Source organism: Triticum aestivum, chromosome 1A (genome assembly GCF_018294505.1).
Source record: "Triticum aestivum cultivar Chinese Spring chromosome 1A, IWGSC CS RefSeq v2.1, whole genome shotgun sequence".
Classification (NCBI taxonomy): Eukaryota; Viridiplantae; Streptophyta; class Magnoliopsida; order Poales; family Poaceae; genus Triticum; species Triticum aestivum.
The window spans coordinates 456,087,836-456,108,166 of record NC_057794.1 but is presented as its reverse complement, the minus strand read 5'-3'; the positions used below and the strand labels follow the sequence as shown (position 1 = coordinate 456,108,166).

The 20,331-nt window shown below is 46.5% G+C and overlaps 3 protein-coding genes across 5 annotated transcripts; all 3 read right to left on the bottom strand.

Moving 5' to 3' along the window:
- Nucleotides 1–4,036: 4,036 nt before the first annotated feature.
- LOC123056104 (RPA-interacting protein) lies at nucleotides 4,037–7,488 on the bottom strand. 2 transcript variants are annotated; one of them, XM_044479841.1, is made up of 6 exons: nucleotides 7,196–7,488; nucleotides 6,702–6,794; nucleotides 5,820–6,033; nucleotides 5,482–5,555; nucleotides 4,595–4,711; nucleotides 4,037–4,503 (listed from the first exon to the last, which is right to left on the bottom strand). In XM_044479841.1, exons 1-6 carry the CDS (start codon nucleotides 7,256–7,258, stop codon nucleotides 4,342–4,344), a joined length of 723 nt encoding a protein of 240 aa, XP_044335776.1. In that variant the 5' UTR covers nucleotides 7,259–7,488; the 3' UTR covers nucleotides 4,037–4,341. The 2 variants fall into 2 exon arrangements, with proteins under 2 accessions (XP_044335776.1, XP_044335780.1); XM_044479845.1 differs by having other exon boundaries at nucleotides 5,482–5,549.
- Nucleotides 7,489–9,129: 1,641 nt separating this feature from the next.
- Nucleotides 9,130–13,416, bottom strand: LOC123056087 (thioredoxin-like fold domain-containing protein MRL7L homolog, chloroplastic). 2 transcript variants are annotated; one of them, XM_044479831.1, is made up of 4 exons: nucleotides 12,481–13,416; nucleotides 10,188–10,272; nucleotides 9,975–10,086; nucleotides 9,130–9,472 (listed from the first exon to the last, which is right to left on the bottom strand). In XM_044479831.1, exons 1-4 carry the CDS (start codon nucleotides 13,155–13,157, stop codon nucleotides 9,351–9,353), a joined length of 996 nt encoding a protein of 331 aa, XP_044335766.1. In that variant the 5' UTR covers nucleotides 13,158–13,416; the 3' UTR covers nucleotides 9,130–9,350. The 2 variants fall into 2 exon arrangements, with proteins under 2 accessions (XP_044335766.1, XP_044335771.1); XM_044479836.1 differs by having other exon boundaries at nucleotides 10,191–10,272.
- A 545-nt stretch (nucleotides 13,417–13,961) lies between these two features.
- Nucleotides 13,962–19,407, bottom strand: LOC123056076 (protease Do-like 10, mitochondrial). The gene is made up of 8 exons (XM_044479824.1): nucleotides 18,895–19,407; nucleotides 18,122–18,367; nucleotides 16,464–16,659; nucleotides 16,122–16,381; nucleotides 15,778–15,905; nucleotides 15,002–15,205; nucleotides 14,792–14,842; nucleotides 13,962–14,698 (listed from the first exon to the last, which is right to left on the bottom strand). Exons 1-8 carry the CDS (start codon nucleotides 19,319–19,321, stop codon nucleotides 14,453–14,455), a joined length of 1,758 nt encoding a protein of 585 aa, XP_044335759.1. The 5' UTR covers nucleotides 19,322–19,407; the 3' UTR covers nucleotides 13,962–14,452.
- Between the last annotated feature and the right edge of the window lie 924 nt (nucleotides 19,408–20,331).

Sequence of the window (20,331 nt, the reverse complement as noted above, 5' to 3'; positions counted from 1 at the left end):
TAGTCTTTGATGCCCTTTGAGGCTTTTGTACATGCCTGTTTCAAGAAATGTTTTCAACCTAGCATTCTCATCAGCAATAGTAGTGGTGTCCTCAGTAGAGGGGTTAGTTACCACATCAGTAGTTGAAGATATTGCAATATCAGCAATAGTAGAACGTTCAGCCACAGAGACAACATTATCACGCTCGAGACATTTTAAACATGGTGGTACAAAATCTTCCCGGGGAGAGCTGATCTATTGAGCGAGTAGTGAATTTTTCTCCTTTTGAAGATCTTCATGATACGCTCTCAGTTTCTCTAGATCTTGCTTCCTTTGAAGATAATCGTAGGAAAGCTTCTCATGAGTAGTTGAGAGAGTTTCATGACGACTTTCAAGTTCCTCGTACTTAATGCGAAGATTTTTAATGTCTTCGATTAAGGACTGAGTTCTATTCATTTCCTCGTCCAACAGGTCATCGCTTTTGTCTAGCAACTTTTGAATATGTTCCATAGCAGTTTGTTGTTCATTTGCAATTTTAGCGAGAGTTTTATAGCTAGGTTTGGATTCACATTCAGAGTCATCTTCACTAGAGGTTTGAAAGTAAGCATCGCGTGAGTTTACCTTGGCACCTCGTGCCATGAAGCAGTAGGTTGGAGCAGAGTCGTCCTCATCATTGGCTTCAGCATCGGTGATGTGATCATTGTCTTCAGTGTTGAAGATGGACTTGGCGACGAATACCGAAGGTAGAGCCAGGCTTGCCACACCTGAATCAGACTCCTCCTCAGATTCCACCTCCGCCTCCTCAAAAACAGACTCCTCCTCTGAATCCATATCCTTGCCAAATGAGCTCTTCTTGTGAGATGAAGATTTTGATGAAGACTATGAAGAAGACTTTGAAGATTTCTTCTTCTTCTTGTCGTCAGAATCATATTCCTTGCTCTTCTTATTCTTCTTAGTTTCCTTGTCCCATTGAGGACACTCAGATATGTAATGGCCTGGCTTCTTGCATTTGTGTCCTGTTCTCTTCTTGTGGTCACGAGAGGACGCCTCATCATTTCTTGAGATAGATCTTGAAGACTTTCCGAAGCGATTCTTCTTGGAGAACTTTTGGAACTTTCTCACAAGCATTGCTAGCTCTTTGCCAATATCTTCAGGATCACCAGAACTGTAGCCAGAATCTTTTTCAGATGAGGAAACGGCTTTTGCCTTCAAAGCACGGGATCGGCCATAGTTGGGGCCATAGATATCTCTCTTCTCAGTTAGCTGGAACTCATGTGTGTTGAGCCTCTCAAGTATGTCAGACGGATCAAGATCTTTGAAGTCAGGACGTTCTTGAATCATCAAGGCCAAAGTGTCAAATGAGCTGTCAAGTGATCTCAATAGCTTCTTCACGATTTCATGCTTGGTGGTCTCAGTGGCGCCGAGTGCGCGAAGCTCATTGGTAATATCAGTGAGGCGATCAAACATGAGTCAGACATTCTCATTGTCGTTTCTCTTGAAGCGGCTGAAGAGATTGCGAAGACCATTAATCCTTGAGTCTCTTTGAGTTAAGACGCCTTCATTGACCTTGGATAGCCAGTCCCAGATTAGCTTCGTAGTTTCCAGAGCACTCACACGGCCATACTGTCCTTTGGTCAGATGACCATAGATGATGTTCTTGGCGGTCGAGTCCAGTTGCGCGAACCTCTTGACATCAGCAGCGATGACACCTTCACCGACCTTGGGAACGCCAGTCACGACGACATACCAGAGGTCGATGTCAATGGCTTCAAGATGCATCCGCATCCTATTCTTCCAGTAGGCGTAATCAGTGCCATCGAAGACTGGGCACACAGGGAGACCTTGATTATCCCTGCAGTCGACATAGCCAAAACTCCAGGTGGTTAAACCGAATCACACAGAACAAGGGAACACCTTGCTCTGATACAAATTGAAAGTGCTAATTATCGACTAGAGGGGGGTGAATAGGCGATTTTTATGAAAGTCTTCAAAACACGAGGTTTTTGAAGACAAACTTTTGGAATGAACCTATATGATATGTAGCGAAAGATGAACTACACTAGACAAGCCATAGTCAAGTAAGAAATATAGTGAAAACACAAAGACTAACATCATCTAGGTAGTATGGATCAGAATGGAAGACAGTATCAAGCCAAACAGGTAATAGTCTTTGCACTGTGAAGTCAAACAAATCAGGCAGACAGACAATGACTTCACGAAGACAATCTGAAAAGTAAAGGAAGTAAGGGATAGAACCAGTAGCTTGGTGAAGATAAGGATTTGATAGACCAGTTTCAATTGTTGTGACAACTGTATGTCTAGTTAGGGAGGCTGAGATTGAACTCAGAAGACTGTGTCTTCACCTTATTCCCCTTGAGCTAAGGACACCAAATCCTCGCCCAATCACTCTGGCAAGTCTTCAAGGTAGACTTCCAAACCTTCACAGACTCCGTTCACTGGCGATCCACAATGACTCTTGGATCTTCAGAACATGACGCCTAACCGGCTGGAGGATGCACAATCCTCAAGTGTAACAAGTCTTCGAGTCACGTGGACAGAAAGACTTCAGTGATGCCTAACAGTCTTTGGCTCTGGGTGTTTCGGGCTTTGTCCTCGCAAGGATTTCTCTTTCAAAGACTTCGGAGGTGGGTTGCTCTAAAACGGCAAAAACCGTGCACTACCTCTGAGCAGCCACCAATTTATGGTGTAGGGGATGGGCTATTTATAGCCAGAAGGCAACCCGACATGATATGTCCGAAATGACCCTGGGTCATTAAGGAACCGACACGTGTCCAACGGTCGGATTTCAAACACACGCGGCAGCTTGGCTTGGGCTACAAGCAAAGCCGACTCACCCAACTTTGGATAAGATTTGCTCTCATTGTTTTCACTTGAAGACATAGGATTTTGGTTGAGCATCACTTCAGTCATCTGACTTTGTTCACTTGGACCCCACTTAATAGTACGGTGGTTCCTATGACTCAATAAAGAAGAAAAGGAAACTACGAAAGAAACTATGTCTTCGCACTTCATAGTCTTCAAGTGAATGTCTTCACAAGTCATTATCTTCAAGTGAATGTCTTCACGAACCATTATTGTCTTCAATGTCTTCATACATTTTTAGGGGTCATCTCTAGTAGGTAAACCAAATCAATGAGGGACTACTACCTGTGTTATCCTGCAATTCTCACAAACACATTAGTCCCTCAATCATGTTTGTCGTCAATATTTCAAAACCAACTAGGAGTGGCACTAGATGCACTTACAGCAATGCCCAACAAGATTACATCAACTAAGCTTCCCTTGGTTTGCAAAAAAAATTGTAAGAATTGTGAAATATAGGAATTTTGTACAAAATTCTCCTTTGGGCTCTTTGGTATGTAGGAATCGAATCCTATACCGATATAGAATAGGAACCAATTCTTTGTATTTCAAAGGAAAAAATATATATTAGCTTAGACCCAGTGAATAAATCACATCCTACGAGCCAAATGGCATCTTGCTCTATACGATTCAAGATACATGTCAATCTCATTTTCTATGGTTTTCTATTAGGCCTTTCTATTAACATGAAATTCCTATCCTACAAACCAAAGGAGGTCAATCAGTTTTTACCCTGTCACACGCCATTGATTATATGGACGAGGATTCCGTGTTCTATACCATGAAATGGCTATTATCAGACTTCTTCCTGCGACGGGAGACCAAAGAAACACTGAGCAAGGCCTGCAAAATATCATGGCACACCTTGGACGAGATGCATTTCAACATGCCATGCATTCTTCCCCAGCTGCTTCTTTTGAAAACAAACAGAAAATTATGTCACTTGGCACGAGCTGCCAGAAAGGAAGAATTGCAAAATTCAGCAGATTGGATAAAATATCACTCTCAAGCAGCTTGGTAGGAAACAGCAGGGCTGATGCAGCAATGCAGTAAGACAACAAAGTTTACCAGTGACATGACACTATCATTGTATAAGCATCAACTGCAGAGATGAAAAATGTCACCACTTGAAGACTGAAATGAAGAACTCGGATAACAGACCAGACCCTGAGAGTCCACAGAAAAAGAGCAAATCATTTCATGCTGGTCAATGCACTGATAGTGTCGTGTAAGCTGGCAACGAAATGTTGAGCAAGATTAACTGGCTAATTACACTGCACTGTACACAGCAGAAATTCTAGAAAGGTAGGCAGACGTGCGATTACATTTGTATGGAACCTTTACTGTTTGGCCACCTCAGCATATTACAATGGGTACATGTGGGCCTTTTTCCAACAAGTTTCTGACAAGTAACTTCAGGAAAACTGCCAAAACCTTCATATGTTGATCATATGGTCATCATCAGCCTTATTGCAATACTTACACCACAACTTCGAAAGTGCTGCATTCATCGCAACGGATGTAAAGCGCATTCAACCCAAACATGTCATGCAAGCAGAACTTGGGTGACAATGTGCATCCTCTGTCCAAGTGCTCCATATGGACATTAGCCAACCGTTCCCGCAAGAAATCTAGGTTTACCTGATTAAAGAGATTGAAGTTATCAAGTTCAATAAGATGGTTTCATACTCAATATACCAGGAAAACCTGCAAAGTTGCAAATGGAAAGTACCTTATCTTCTTCAAGGTCAATCCGTATCTTACACAAAGTACAGTGTATGAGATTATGAGTTTCTCGTAGCTCTCCTTGTTTGCATACTGGACACCAGAGCTTAGCATTTTCCACACCCTGTCATAGAGTCATAGATTATAACATGACATAAGTCTTTGCAAAAAAGAGTAGGCGAAAAAAGGCATTAAGGAACAGTATAGTAGGAAATTTTAATTGACATAGTAAGATGTGCTGCATCTGTAATCAACACAACACAATCGATTTAGAATAGCTCAGTACTATTTCAGGTTCACGCTTTTATTGCAAGTTATCATTAGTTTCTGTGAGATGTGAATTATGCTTGAATCAAGTAGCAACAAGAGTAGCAGTACATTGACAAACTGCTCCAGTAGATAGCATAGATAAACTAGCCGCATTTACTCACTGTACCTACTACTTATCAAGCCACTAAAATGCTTAGGTATATTCATAACTTTATTACTGTATGTTGCATTACAGCCACCCTATTGATGTAGCTACAACGAATGCATGCAACTGCATGACTTTGGTTATGTCATGCTGACATGAGAACAGTTCATTGTGCGATGCAGGTATGAGCCCATTTTTTGGGTATCCAAACCTGAACCATTTACTAGGACATCTTTCCTACAAGTTTGCCATAATAGTAATTGTGAAAATTGGGCAGTTCTGCCCACTCAGATAAACAGAATTAAAGGGGCAAAAAGGAAATGGCTTAATTCAACCATGCCATTCAAGATTCAACGACAAATAATGACATGAACAAAGATAAATTATGCATAGAAAGAAATCATGTAAGAATACAAAAAAAATGCTTAAGAAAACTTTTCAAAGCAAATTGATGAACTAAATGTTGAATAAACCCATACCTCGTCCTTTAATTGCATATGTTCGAAAACAGCCTGAGCTAAGTATGCATCTTCCTCATCAAGAGCCTCTATTTCTAATAAAAGACACTGTTAGGATTTTAAAATAATATAAAGAAAATTCAGATTAGAAGATTCAAAAACGTTTGGTAGCCATGCCTATGAAATTGCATGCGTTGTCACTAAGGTTGCTAAGATATAGGCAGAGGGATGCGACAAACAGTTGATTAGGTTTTTTTAGCTAAAAGTTCCAGAGAGAGATAAGAAAGCAGATTGATGGCCGGTACTTAAGCTGTTACAGCACTTCAACAGGAAACAGCACAAGATACACACAAAACTACCTTTTCGAATCATTTCTTCCCGCAGATCTTCATAAAGAACTCTTTCCATTTCAAGCAACATATCTTCACTTTCAAATTCAGCAGGCATAGCTTCTTGCGGCCCTTCATATTCCCATATCATATCAACTTCTTGGTCCTCTTTTCCATTCACATTCCTTTTGAGTTTCTGTACCTCATCTGAGATAATGTTCCTGACTGCAGATTCGACCGTTTTCTGTCAGCCAACATATTTATGGATAAATTAGAAATCAGACATGCATATAAAAGAAGGAAAATGAAGAAATATTAATCAATTGGGGTAGTAATGGTGTATTCAGTTTTGTTACCGTGGCCAACTTTCAGTATGTGTATATGTTTGAACAAAAAAACGTTGTGGAAATAATGATAACGAATGGAACCGGAATGGGTTATCAATAATTAGAGATGTAGTGGGCAATCAGGAACAATACTTCACCGCATGATCCTGGAGTACTTTACATTTATTCTATGCCCTTACAGTGAAGTTACTGCATCATATTTCAACTACAACAGTTCAGTATTGCAAATATGAACAAGACTGGGAAAAAACAAGAGCTATAAAAATTTCTAACAACAGAATCACTTCACAAAGTTTAATATCACCAACTAGTCAAATCTATGGTTAAACTGCGGGGTGCCGGTTGAAACACACTGCAAGTGTTTGGGAATGGTATCATACTGCACACCGATCAACCTTGAGTTCGGTTTTCCTTTTCAAAATCGTTACTTATACCAATATCTTGCGCTGGCAAGTGGTAACTAAAAAACATGTAAAGGAGCCTAGCTCATAGCCTTTATTTACAAGAGGAAAATAAGCTGCATCGAGCTCCACAAGATATTATAAAGGAGAATGCACCATACTACCATGTCATTAGCAGGCGGCTGCCCTTGGTTCCTCATCTTCCAGAGCAAGTGAACTCTCTCATTTTTAACTCTTGTCATGCAATTTGCCCTAAGCTGTGGATAAAGACAACAGGGGATAAGGACAAATTATGAGTAATACGAGATGAAGGCACATAACAGTTATTAGATTGCATGCAGCACTGACAGGCAATGCGAGGGCAGTTCACTGAAACCTTTGGTGCAGATGGCACCCTAGAGGCAGTTCAGTCCAAAACCTACTCTAAAAATTCATGGTTCCTAATAAAATAGCAGAGAAATGCTTGACTTCACGACACAGCTGACACCCTATTGGCGGTTCTAGGCAATTAACCGAACACCTTGCGCGCATGCCGGCAGCACCCGTTGCCCAGCAATCCAACAGTAGCATCACGCTTCAGACTCCGGCCTGCTGCGTGCTGCGTAACAACATAGAACTAGCTGCACCTCCGGCGAGATGAGCTGTGAAGGGAACGAACCTCCTCTCTCCAGTCTGGGCGGCGGGATTTGTTGGGAACCCTCCGGGGGCGAGCCGAATCCATCGTGGCGGCCGGCCGCGCCGATCGCCGGGAGACGAGGCGCCCGCCGGGTCCTGCCCCTTCGTCACTGCTCTCTATTTGTCTCGCCGGCGTGGAGAGCGAAGGCCTGGGGACGCGCGCTTCTCGCCGCGGCTCCGGCTCCGGGAACGCCTGGGGGAGATTTGCCTCGCGCCGTCGCGCGAAAGAGGAACAGAAAATCGCGAGAGGATGGGGACCGTTTCCGTAGAGTTGCTTTTCTTTTTTTTGAGCAACTAGTTAACGAGCGCTTATGATCAGAGTCATTTGCCGTGCTCTCAGCCATTCGTCAGGTGTCGCGCTCTGAATGTTTCCTTTGAATTTTTTTTTCCACACGCATTTTCGGCTTTTTAAACGATTTTTTTTTGAGTTTTTTCGACGTTTTGGTTTTCCCCCGGTCTTTCTTAGCTTTTCGATAAAAAAATTCGAAAAAATAAATTTTCCGTGAAAAAACGCGTTTTCTTTTTTTTCCTTTCACAAAAGTCATGGTTTTTCTTCCGCGAGAGGCACGGTTATGCTTTATCGAGAGTCATGGCCGTGCCTTTCGAAAACGGAAAAAAACATGTTTTCTGTTTTTTTTTCTTTTGCGAGAGTCACGGTTTTTCTTTCACGAGAGGTACGGTTGTGCTTTTGCGAGAGTCACGGTTTTTCTTCCGCGAGAGGCACGGTTGTGCTTTTGTGAGAGTCACGGCCGTGCCTCTCGGAAAGGGAAAAACAAAACGCGTTTTCTGTTTTTTTTTTCTTTCGTGAGAGTCACGGTTTTGCTTACGCGAAAGGCATGGTTGTGTTTACGCGAAAGTCACGGCCGTGCCTCTCGGAAAGGGAAAAAAATATGTGTTTTCTGTTTTTTTCTTTCACGAGAGTCACGGTTTTGCTTTCGCGAGAGGCACGGTTGTGCTTTCGCGAGAGTCACGGTCGTGCCTCTCGAAAACGGAAAAAAAATAACACGTTTTCTAATTTTTTTTTCCACGAGAGTCACGGTTTTGCTTCCACGAGAGACACGGTTGTGATTTCGCGAGAGGTACGGGCGTGCCTCTTTCGGAAAGGGAAAAAAACCGTGCTCCCGGTTCGGTTTTTTCGCCCGGTTTTTTTGTCCCTTTTTTTCGTGAAAAAAAGATCGTCAAAACCTATCAACATGGGATCTAGTTTTGAAGATCTCGGCGCGAGAAATCCAATGGTGAAAACGGTTCGAGATTTGGACGCACAGTTTAAGAGATAAAACGGTTTGAATAAACGGATCTATGAAAAAAGGAAAAACTCCCAGTTTGCCACAAGTGGCGCGCTGCATGTGTGCACCACTTGTCGCGATCTGGGAAAGTGAAGTGTTCTTTGCAACGAGTACTCCTTAATTAGTGATTTCGTAGAGTTACTACTCTTCTCGCGAGAAATTTTCTTCGGGCTCTTGGGCTCGTGCGGCGGCCCGTGTTTCGCTCTGGGCCCGAGGAGAACCCGGCCCGGTTATGATTTATTCGCACAGTGCCAGCCAAATTTAAATGGTTTTCTAAAAAAACAAATTGTCATGGTTTGCACCCTAATTATTTTTTTTTGAAATGGCTTTGCATGTTTTTTTAGGGAAATGCTATCATGGTAGTTTATATTTTATGTGAAAATAGGGCTACATCGTTTGATAATACATCGAATAAAGAGCAAAAGGCCTCGTTCTGCCAAACAAGAGTTCTCGAGGGCTCCAACTTCGTAGCTAACAAATTTGCCGTCATATTGGCTTCCCTAGGGTGATGACGAAAGCTAACAGAAATAAAATTACGACAAATGAAAGAGCATTCCTCATAAATGACTTTTGCATGTTTGGGCTGTGCTCTAGAAGAAATTTGCGCCGGAAGGGAGCGGAAGAACGTTGCTGAATCTTAAGGGTAATCTTACATGCTGAACACAAGGAGGGATGTGGTCACATGGCTATCCAGCATGAGGAACAGAATCATACACAAACTGTTAGGCATTGTCACACGTGAGAATTAAGGTTCCTTGTAGCAGTAACTCTACTCCTGATGTATAGTACTACTATGTAATCCAAAGTTACACTGATGCAAAATACTAGTACCAGCACGAACCACCCTTCCTTTCACGACATCAGAGGGACCTTCTCTTGCCCCTGGCCGTCTGATTCGCTCAAGCAAGGTGGTCTCACCGCCTTGTAGTAGAAGAAGGCTATCATCCTCGCCAGCACCTCGGCCGACCGGACAGCTATTAGAACAAGTGATCTTGGATCAGTAAACCTGATGACCGAATGAGAGCTGTCTTGAAGGAGAATTTGTGTAAATAACGGACAAGGCATCGAAAGTGCCTTTCTGCTCCCGAGCTCATTTGAGCTCGGTGAACAGTAAAATCAAAAAAAAAATCAAAAAATTCCAATTATTTTTGGGAGAAACATTGACAAAAGGTCTAAGTGCTTGCAAAAATTCATCATGAAATCACATTCCTGTAAAGCGTGGCAAAAAAAAACAAATTCAGTGCTCCAAAATGCTTTTGAAAGTAGCTTTTTCAGAGTACTGATTTTGTTTTTTTGCCACACCTTCTAAAAATGTGATTTCATGGTGAATTTTTGCAAGCACTTAGAACTTTTGTCAATGTTTCTCCCAAAAAAAATTGGATTATTTTTAAAAAAAAATTGATTTAGTTTTGATTTTACTGTTCACCCGAGCTCATTTGAGCTCGGGTGCAGAAACTCCGCGTCCACAAGGCATACCTTTCTCTCGGTGCAGTATCTTCCCTGCATTGGTGAAGAGCAACTCAGGGAAACCGGACACCTTCAGAGCGGCCACGAGGTCTGGCTCCGCGCAGGCGTCGACTGCAACACACTGCGGGTGACCAAGAACAGTTGGAAGTTCAGAATGTGACTCTGAAGCGCCGACTGCGGCGGATTTATATTTACAGAAGAATGCCATGAAGAAGTATGTACTACTCTTGGTGAAGGCAGATCGTGTTCCCAAAACGTCTCGATGGCCTTTACGAGCTCAGTTCTTGCCATCTCATTGTCCTGTGGTCTGCAACAAGGAACATTTATCGTGATTTACCAAAGTAATACAGCACGCCCTGCAAGTTGTTGGAACCGCCAGTCCCTCGCGGCGCTCCTCCTCGCTCTCTCTGTCGCCGTTGCTCGAGCTCACCGAAGAAGAAGGGATTCAGAGAAGACAGTGGACACGGGAATTTTTCCAGCGCACGTACGCTTTTTCCTTTCCTCGAGCACGAACTCGATCATGTCTACTAGCTACAGAGGGGAACCAGGGTTTTATACCCGCGAGCACCGGCCTGCACGGCCTCGCCCTGCACCCACTCGCTCACCCACTCCCCCACGTCCTCCGCGCTCTGGCCGCGTCCACGCACCGCGCCCGAACGCGATCGCCACGGCCTCCCAGCGCGCCCGACGCGATCTACCCCTCCTGATCGCTCGCTAACAGCCCGGCGTGGCCCCGCGCACACATGCGCTGGCTCACGCACGCACACACGCACACCTACGCACCCACACATCGCGGACCCGACGCGCCCGACACGTCCGGTGCGCGCCCATACACGCACCAGCCGCGCCAGGAGCGACGCCGCGGTTTATTACGCCCAACACTCGCGCCCTAAGCCGCGGCTCAGAGCAGCCCGCCGTCCTCGACGTCGCCGTCGACCAGCAGTGCACGCTCCGGCGCCGGCGCCTTCTTCCACTGCGGGCAGTCACGCTTGAAGTGACCCCGCTTGCCGCACTTGTAGCACTTCCCGCGACGGTTGTTCCCTCCGCCTGATGCTGTGCTGGCCGCGCCGTCGTCGTCGTCCTCTCCGCGTGCACCGCCCCGGCGCCGCTCGCGCGCCCGCAACTGTGCCGCGCTGAGCATGAGCTGCTCACCGTCCGCCCGCTCGCCGCCTGCCTGTCCACGCCATCGGAGCCGTTCGTCGAACGCCTTCAGCCGCCCGAGTGCTTCCTCGAACGGCATTGTCGACACGTCGCAAAACTGCTCGATCCCGGCCACCGCCGCGTACAAGCGGTCCGGCACGGAGTCGAGCAGCTTCTTCACCAACGCGGCGTCCTCCAGCGTCAAGCCGAGCGCCGCGTAGCGAGCCGCCATGCCACCGAGCTTGCCGGCGAACTCGTCCAGCGTGTCGCCGCTCGCCATGCGCAGGAGCTCGAACTCCACGCGCAAGGTGCCCAGCCGCGCCGCCCGCACGCGGTCCGCGCCAACGAACCGCGCCTTCAGAGCAGCCCACACCTCCGCGGCAGTCCTCTTCGCCGCCACCTGCAGCAGCAGGTCCTCTGCGAGCGCGCCAAGCAGATACGCCCGTGCCGGCTTGTCCTTTTTCGCGATCACGGCCGCCGCCGCGTCCTCCGGCACGACCACCGCCTCCCACAGCCCGGCCGCGTCGAGATTCGCCTCGACCTTGATCGACCACGCCGTGTAGTTGTCGCCGGTGAGCAGTGGCACTGACTGCGGTAGCGATCCGCCCGCTCCGCCGGCGTACGGGACGATCGACGTCGCCGGCGCGCCCTGAGCTGAAACTGGCTCTGATGCCAATTGTTGGAACCGCCAGTCCCTCGCGGCGCTCCTCCTCGCTCTCTCTGTCGCCGTCGCTCGAGCTCACCGAAGAAGAAGGGATTCAGAGAAGTTCAGAGAACAGTGGACACGGGAATTTTTCCAGCGCACGTACGCTTTTTCCTTTCCTCAAGCACGAACTCGATCATGTCTACTAGCTACAGAGGGGAACCAGGGTTTTATACCCGCGAGCACCGGCCGGCACGGCCTCGCCCTGCACCCACTCGCTCACCCACTCCCCCACGTCCTCCGCGCTCTGGCCGCGTCCATGCACCGCGCCCGAACGCGATCGCCACGGCCTCCCAGCGCGCCCGACGCGATCTACCCCTCCTGATCGCTCGCTAACAGCCCGGCGTGGCCCCGCGCACACACGCGCTGGCTCACGCACGCACACACGCACACCTACGCACCCACACATCGCGGACCCGACGCGCCCGACACGTCCGGTGCGCGCCCATACACGCACCAGCCGCGCCAGGAGCGACGCCGCGGTTTATTACGCCCAACACAAGTTTCATATGAAGCTACTATATGGCCAAAAGGATACTTGGAACATGAAATGGCATCAACAATTTTGCAAGAATTGACAGAAACATTCAGATGTAGGAGTAGCATATATGAAAAGGATACTTGAAACATGAAATGGCACCAACCATTTTGCAAGAACTGACGGAACCATACCTCTTGTACCGGTTATGCACGAGCACAATCAACGGGCCGAAGTCCGTGAACACGGTGTCATCCCAATCCTTTGTCCTGACATCCCTGACCGGCTTGATGTAGTTGTCATCCTCCCAGACCACCTCCTTCTTGCCGTCATCCACCGCATCATCGTCGTCGGCGTCATCCCTCTTCTCAGGCTTGATGGTGATCTTGTCGAAGAACTGGTCGAGGCCGAAGCCCATGCCGTCCTGGGCGTCCTCAGGCCACTCCGGGTCCTCCTCCTCGACAACCAGCTGGTACTTGGTCAGCAGCTCCCTCATCTTGGCCTTCTTCTCCTCCGGGTCGGTCAGCTCCTGCGTCTCCGGCATCCGGTCCATCATCTCCCGTATCTTCCTCCGCAGCGTCCTCCGCTCCTGGTCCGTCATCCGCACGGGGCCGTCGTCGTCATCGTCAGAATCGGTGTCCGCGTCGGCGCTGCGCGGCCCGCCGCCGATCACCAGCCGCCCGGCCTTGGGGTCGCTCGCACGCAGTGCCCAGGGGCGCGCGGCGAGCACGGGTCCCAGGCTCGGCCTGGATCGCGGGCAAGAGCCGAAGCTGACGACGAGGCGCGCGGGGAGAGCACGCGAACTGGGGTGCTCTGCTCGTGTGAGGCAAAACGTCGAACAGGTCGCGGGCAGGGAGCAGCGGAGCGCCATTCCGAGCCTCCTGCGCTGCGCGCGCGCGCCTTCTCTTCTGGCCTGCTTCTACTCTTCCTCGGGTGGAGGTTCGGAGGCGGTTGCTGGCTCGCTGCCGATGCCGCGAGAACTGGCTTTGAATTTGGTACGGGATTCGCGGCAGTGATGATTCTGATGCCCAATCTGCTCCGGCACGTATGCTTGGGGAGATATTTGCTTGGGTGAGCGGACGAGTGAACGGAACTGAAGTGAACCGTGAGAGGGGCGGCCGGCCCCACGCCGCTGCAATACGCTTTTATTTACGGAAAAACCAATTAACCCTCGCCTGGGGGGACTTGACTTGGTTCCAAAAAATTCATTTGTATTCATCTAAAAAATCATTTGCATTTCGAGCAATTCAGACGTTTGAAAAATAACTCACGTACTCCCTCCGTTCCATAATTCTTGTTGCGGTTTTAGTTACATATATCAGAATGTTATGGGGGGAGATCTGTAATTATTTTTGTCTATCACAAAAATGGCAAGAAAAAAAATCATTTATATCAGAGATCCTGAAGATGTCCATCCTTGCGAATGGGATTGTCAGTCAGGTGTGACTGGAGTGTCCCTTGGATGACCAAACAAAAACACCAAGCTTCAGTGGAAGAGCAGAGATTCCAAATTCGGAATTCGAGACTGTGAACCCGTATACACCCCCTAAACAATTTGGTCATCCAAGGCCGATACCGTTAGCTGTAACACATTACGAAAATGGAACAAACCCCCCTAAAAAAACAATTGAAGCATTACCCGGCAGCCAGAAACAAACACTTGGGTTTCCCCTTCTCTGCTAATTTTTTTTTCTATAAATTCATCCACAGCATCCAAAGAATTAACATGTCAGCAGAACTTGTACAGTTCTTTTTTTCCGAAACTCGGCCCCTCTTCTGTTTTTTTACTTGTACAGTTTGGAACGAAGTGTCTTGCTTCTTGAAATTCATATCTCCTATGTTCTGCTTTCGTGATGATACATAATCTGAATTTAACATAAGGGTGCCAAAACCCGTACACTGGCGAAAGAAAGAATGATAAATAGTCGGGAGGGGAGCAAAGAATGATGGTGTTACAACTCAGGGTGAAGAACTTGGGTTCTTCTTATTTGCTGAAGACCTCCTCTTCCTTCTGTCAAAACTAAATCAGCCAAACTGGAGCCCGCCGCAACCGATGGGCTCATGGGTGACTCCAGCAGTCCTCGGCCTACCTCATTTGTCTCTAGAAAGACCGAGCTAACATCGGTGCTTCCACAGAAACTGTGTAGCTACGCCTACGAAAATGTGTCAGTTTGTGCATGACGCCTCAGTCTCACCTTTGCTCGCTTGTTCATCGACAAGGTCACTCGACATGGCTGATGGAATCCTGTGCCGCTTGAGGATCCGAGACGTGGCAAGCCTCGCGTTCTGAAATTTCAGGACGATCACCCGCTCATCGTCCAAATCAATTCTCAAGTTTTCTTCAGTGCAGTTCTCCACGATACTGCACAAATGCTTCAAATTCTCAACCTCAACACCATTCACCTTCTTTACCTGATCATATCATGAAGCCTGGTCAGTTGAGAAAACTACAAAGGTCACTAAGGATGTGGTGTGTAATAATAGGATTTTCTTATCGAAGAAGACCTGGAGTTCAGCCAGCCTTTCATAACCAACATTAATATCATCCATTAGGACCTGCAACGCAGATTGATCAGTAAAACACCTCAAAAGAAAAGATTGATCGTAAAAAGATAATTATGCAAAAATACACGGTAAGTGAATGCAAGAGGTTTCCTAACAAGATCATGCAACTGGAAACTGAGGCATGAGGAGATTGAATTAGTGCAGTAGTACCTGAGATAATATTACTAACTGTTGGCCAGCCTTCTTCGGAAGCTCTCTCAGTGCCCGTTCACACAGTCGGCGTGGCGAAGCGTTGTACCAGTCCTCCCCAAATTCATGGAGATAAGGCTGGGTCAGCGGGATAAAAACAAAACCAGCAAAGATGTAGTAGCTGGGCAGTTTATCGAATTGATGTACAGGAACCAAAGGTTGCAACTGCATAAGAAGAATCACATGTATAAGATCACTTCACTGTGCATGTGAAAACTCAAAAGGAGAAGCACGAGGGCAAAAAAGGTGACAGGAACCAACAGAAATGATAAATGCAAAGCCTAAGCCTGGGGGTTCGTGTGTACAAAACCAACGGACCCACTTTTGCAGATTACTGTTTAACCTGCATAAGAGATGAGCGGGGCTGTCCATAAATCTGACCATACCCAGTCCTATCCAACTAGCTGTAGAAAAGGTAGACAGGCTGAACCCACTGGGCTAATGTAGTGAATTCGATGTGTTACGGACGTCATAGTTGTGGGATGAGTTTAAAATAGGTGATAAGTATTGAGATGGATGTTACTTTCATGGGTATGTATTAGGGTTCGGTTCAGTTCAGTCAAGGTGGATTCAATCACCATGTTCGACTCTGAGGAAACTAAGTACTACTAACAAACACTAAACAGGGAGAACAACATCCCATCATTCTTATATTTAGTACCAACCTCCCAAATAAAATGCACCCTGGTTAATAAGAAGCTCGAATAAAATGTACAAGTAAGATTGCAAAGCCTTACAGGTCTAAGTGTCACATTCAATTCATGCTCTTTGCCATCTCTTAGTACTTTGATAACAGCTGTTTCTTCAGGCTTCTTCATGGACACAAGATGATCAAAGGTGATTCTCTCTCTATTTCGAAATGGAACTGCAAGTATTAAAAGAGATCATGATCATCAGTTGCTGACGCTGAAATGCCAGGATGCTTCATATTTCGGAGTAGCGCATGAATAGATTCATCGATCAGCAATGCAAAAACGTGCAGCAGAGTATGCCAAATGATGGTCTTAAAATAACATGATAAACAGAAAACATATAAGAAATCAAAATTTGCGACACAAAATGGCTGCAAAGCATAGCTCACCTGTCCCATCATTCGCAATAGGCACGCCGTCAAACTCGAGAAGGATATCGTCTTTCCTCAAAATTTTGTAAGCATCAGACAGAGGATTTATTCTACTGACCAACACTCCAGTCATTTCAGGCCGCATACCAAAGCACTCTCTTATTTGGATGTTCTCAGTGGCCTGGCAAGATATCCCAAGAGAACAAAACCCAGAATATTTGCCACTCTCTTCCACACCAGAAATAAAACGCTTAATTACAGGCACAGGTATAATATACCTGCAAAGAAAAGGGTTACGCACAAAATTCCAGGTAAAACAAAGGTTCAATTGGCTCAAGACCTAAATAGTGGAGTATTCACCCAATGTTTTCTGCTCCTGACAGATTTTGGAAAGCAACTCCAGCCACTTTATCACCCATGATTGCAGGCCCTCCACTATTGCCTGGATTAATAGCTGCATCTATTTGTATAGCCATGAGCTGAGTCGCACCATGGGCATACTGTGTTGGCTCCACTCTAGAAACAACCCCCTTGGTGACAGAGATATTGTCTCCACCTGCGCCATACATACATGTACAGAATAATTTAGTTGTCTACATTCTTACATGGTTTTAGGTGTCTACATAGACAATCAGCAATACAGCATCGAAGCCGTGGTAGTGGTACCTTAAATCAAATCAGAGATTTCCCAACAACATTGCACCTGGGATCACATAGTAGAATCTAAGACCCTACCTGATTCTTAAACAAAGGTATATTTTCTAAAATCTACCAGGTATTTCAACAGCTATATATATTTTAGTTGTACATTAAGAGCCTTCATTTTAAATAGAGTCTAAATCAAACGTCTATTTTTTTATGACAAGGGTAACTTTACAATTAAAAAGGACATATGCAAGTAATTACTTATCATTAATTATTAGGACCAATTGAATTGGTAGGATCATGCACAAATCACAGTTATCATCCTACTTTGTTTTAGATTTTAACATCATAACAATATTAAGATTCTACCATATTAAGATCTCGCCTAGCACACAGTCAGCACGCTAAATAAATGGTTAGAGTCATAAGACTTGGGGTCTGTTTGGTTCATACACTAAGCTTGTCAACATTTGCCACGTTTTTTTGCCATACATGACTAAGGTCAGGCAATCAAATTTTGCGCCACACTTTGCTGAGTCAGTGACGGGTGGGGACTAGAATATTGCCAGAAGTGAGGCTGCAAACCAAACCCGCGGGGGAGGGGGAGGGGGGTAACTCAGCCTAACTTGTTCTGGGAAAAGTGGGGTAACCTTAGTATACCAACCAGTGCCCTTAAGATTGCCAACCTTGCTAATAGCGCACCGTTCATGTTAAACTGCTAATTCATATGGAAACCATCACACAAACAATGATAAAAATACATGCATAGGTTGGCATGGCATGGTTCAACAGAAGGACACACAGTGATACTATAATTCTGTGATAACATTTTAGTGTCATGTAGTTTGTTGATTTGTATGATGTACTAAGAAATTAGGAAGCATATTTGCGACACCAAAGTTGCAGGGGCTACTTTCTACTGTTGCTTTCGTGATTGATTGTCAAGCTAATAGTGTAACAAATATTATGATAATTGCAGAAGTGTAGAAATCCCAAATTTATGAATGTTTTACTTATCCACAATCTTGTATAAACTATGCTTTATGGAGTTGTACCATAGTCTCTGTGTGTGTAATTATATTATTTTCATTCACTCATTCAAAGTAAAACACTGCTAGCCAGTTTCAGTTATGCCATCACAAACAGGATGGTCATGGTATGACGTATGCAAAACCTTAGTTGCATACTTGTAGATGAGGTAATATGGCTAACAAGTTTGACAACTAACAATCGAGTACTCCCTCCGTTTCTTTTTAGTCTGCATATAAAATTTGGTCAAACTTTGCATAGTTTGACTTCAGACAAATCTTATATGCGGAGTAAAAAGAAACAGAGGGAGTACTGTAAAAGTAATATCAGTGTCAAACTCGTACCCTGAGGGTAGCCAACCACGGCAACAGCTTCCTGCAAAAATGGAATGTCTCCAAGATCCAAGCTGTTCATCCCCTCCCAAAACTCCTCACTCTCAACTGTAAGAAGAGCCAAATCACACTCATGGCCAATAGCCTGAACTTCCGCCTTGTACTTTGTAGGTGATCCATGCTTCCTCACAAGAACAAAAGTATGATCAGCTACCACATGAGCATTCGTGACGATCCTTTTTCCAGAAATTACAAAGCCTACAACAGGGAGGCGAAATTAGCAGATGACCCAAAGAATGAACTCCATCTCAACATCACAGGGGCCCAAAAGATAACCAACCTTTCACATTATGTTAATATCTAAAGTCGTTATTTTTCTATGTTTTATATTTTTGTCTCACATCATGGATATTTGAACAGTTCACAACCCAATCCAGTAATATAGTGGGAAATCAAAACTAAAATTTCCCATTATCCCGTTCTACCGCATTTACTTAGTTCGTACTACCAGAAATACACAGTACTCCCTCCGTAAAGAAATATAAGAGCGCTTTAGTTATCTAAACGCTCTTATATTTCTTTACGGAGGGAGTAAGAAATAACACTACAAATTTGCATATGAGATACTCTCTTTCTCCAATTGAATCAGCAAATTAAGCCGATCCCACAGCATCTTAACACTCTACCTAAAATTATATTCTCTGCTAGCGACCTATCACAGTAGCGGGGATCCAAACACACTCGCGGCCTCCAGGGGGCTAAACTGCTAAAGATAGGCAGCTTACCGGAGCCCATGCTCTCGCGCTGGGCCTTGTTCTGCCACGGCAGGAAGTAGTTAGGGCCACTTGACACCGTGAACACCTTCACCACCGAGTCCAGCGCGAGCTCCACCGCCGCGAACGCGTCGGTGTCATGCCGAGCCGCCACAGACTCCGCCTCCTCCTCCCCCTCGGAATTCTCCGCCAACGGTATCGCCGGGGTTCCGGGAGCGCCGCATTCACCTAGGCGGAGAGAGGGTGTGGATGCGCAAGAGATGGTGGAGAAGCGGGGGGCAGCGAGGTGGGGGAGGAGGGCGCGGGTCACGGTTCGAAGGGGCGGCAGATGAGATGGATGTGGAGGCGGCGAGGGTGATGGGTGGCAAGGGAGGCGGCGGAGCGAGCGGGCGGAGGAGGAAGAGGATAGGCGGCGGAGCAAGCGGGCGGAGGCGTGCATGGCGGCCACCCCGGGTGCTGCCGGCGAGGGTTCGGAGATTTTTGGTCCGGGGGGGTTTGGGTTAGGTTTGTGTCTGGGCTCGGATCGGGTTCGGGTTGGGCTCGACTATGCTCCAATTTTGCATTTTTCATAGCTTCTATTTCTTACGAGGATGCATTCGTGGTTTTGAACACTAAGAGCATTTACAGCTGAGCGCTCCAAACTCCTCAAACATTCGGACGGACGGTCCGGTCATTAAACGATCAAGAAAATACAATTCAGACGGACGTTTTAAACGTGTCTCAAACGTCCAAGTTGACCGGCACCCTGCATATCCAATCCAAATCTGAGGAGACCCGGGGCGCGTCCGCCGTGTCTGAATGACGTTGGGGTCCCATAGAAAACTCCTAAAAACCTGACGGTGACGGGCGTCTCATCCGGTGAGGTGTGAACGTCATGTGGTGTCGCCTGAGGGCCAAAATCCGCCTATTTTAAGACGGACAACGTCCCTCAACCCTATCCACATCCATTTCCTCCTTCTATGCACCGCCAGCCCGATTCCATCCACATCTCTCCCTCTCCGCCTCACTCTTCCCTCGCCGCTCGGCTTCGCCATGGCCCAACAAAAGAAGATGATGTATGCTATGCTAACGCCGAAGCGTCGGTTCCAGATTCAGGAGGAAGACCGGGCGAGGCGTGGTGCCTGCGTCGCAGCTGGTCTGCCTCCGGACTCGCCGGGGCAAGAGGAATAGCAGCCAGAGCCAGAGAAGCAACCGGTTCCTTTGGAGATGGCGGATCCGGAGGAGGACGACGCGGAGCAGCCGGAGGAAGAGTTGGCATTGGCTGCGAGCTTGGATATGGAGGACGCCATGGCGGAGTTCACGGTCGCCCAAGCAGCGAAGATGATGGAGCAGCAGACCATCTTGGAGTCCATCCAGAACTAGGCATATGTCAAGGCCAATCCGCGGTTCATCCGGCAAGAACAGAGGGCAATCGATACGCTTTCCACCGAACTGGGTGCGGAGGTGAAG

What these genes read in the sequence shown, in the direction of transcription:
- LOC123056087 (XM_044479831.1), bottom strand. Translation starts at nt 13,157, where the DNA reads ATGGCGCTCCGCTGCTCCCTGCCCGCGACCTGTTCGACGTTTTGCCTC. An exon ending in ATCTGCCTTCACCAAGAGTA is followed by an intron (nt 10,087 to 10,187) that starts GTACATACTTCT and finishes GGTCACCCGCAG; the next exon opens with TGTGTTGCAGTCGACGCCTG. An exon ending in GATACTGCACCGAGAGAAAG is followed by an intron (nt 9,473 to 9,974) that starts GTATGCCTTGTG and finishes TTGTTCTAATAG; the next exon opens with CTGTCCGGTCGGCCGAGGTG.
- LOC123056104 (XM_044479841.1), bottom strand. Translation starts at nt 7,258, where the DNA reads ATGGATTCGGCTCGCCCCCGGAGGGTTCCCAACAAATCCCGCCGCCCA. An exon ending in GCCCAGACTGGAGAGAGGAG is followed by an intron (nt 6,795 to 7,195) that starts GTTCGTTCCCTT and finishes CTTTATCCACAG; the next exon opens with CTTAGGGCAAATTGCATGAC. An exon ending in AGCCGCCTGCTAATGACATG is followed by an intron (nt 6,034 to 6,701) that starts GTAGTATGGTGC and finishes GTTGGCTGACAG; the next exon opens with AAAACGGTCGAATCTGCAGT.
- LOC123056076 (XM_044479824.1), bottom strand. Translation starts at nt 19,321, where the DNA reads ATGCACGCCTCCGCCCGCTTGCTCCGCCGCCTATCCTCTTCCTCCTCC. An exon ending in TCAGGAGCAGAAAACATTGG is followed by an intron (nt 16,382 to 16,463) that starts GTGAATACTCCA and finishes TTTTCTTTGCAG; the next exon opens with GTATATTATACCTGTGCCTG. An exon ending in TATTGCGAATGATGGGACAG is followed by an intron (nt 15,906 to 16,121) that starts GTGAGCTATGCT and finishes TAATACTTGCAG; the next exon opens with TTCCATTTCGAAATAGAGAG.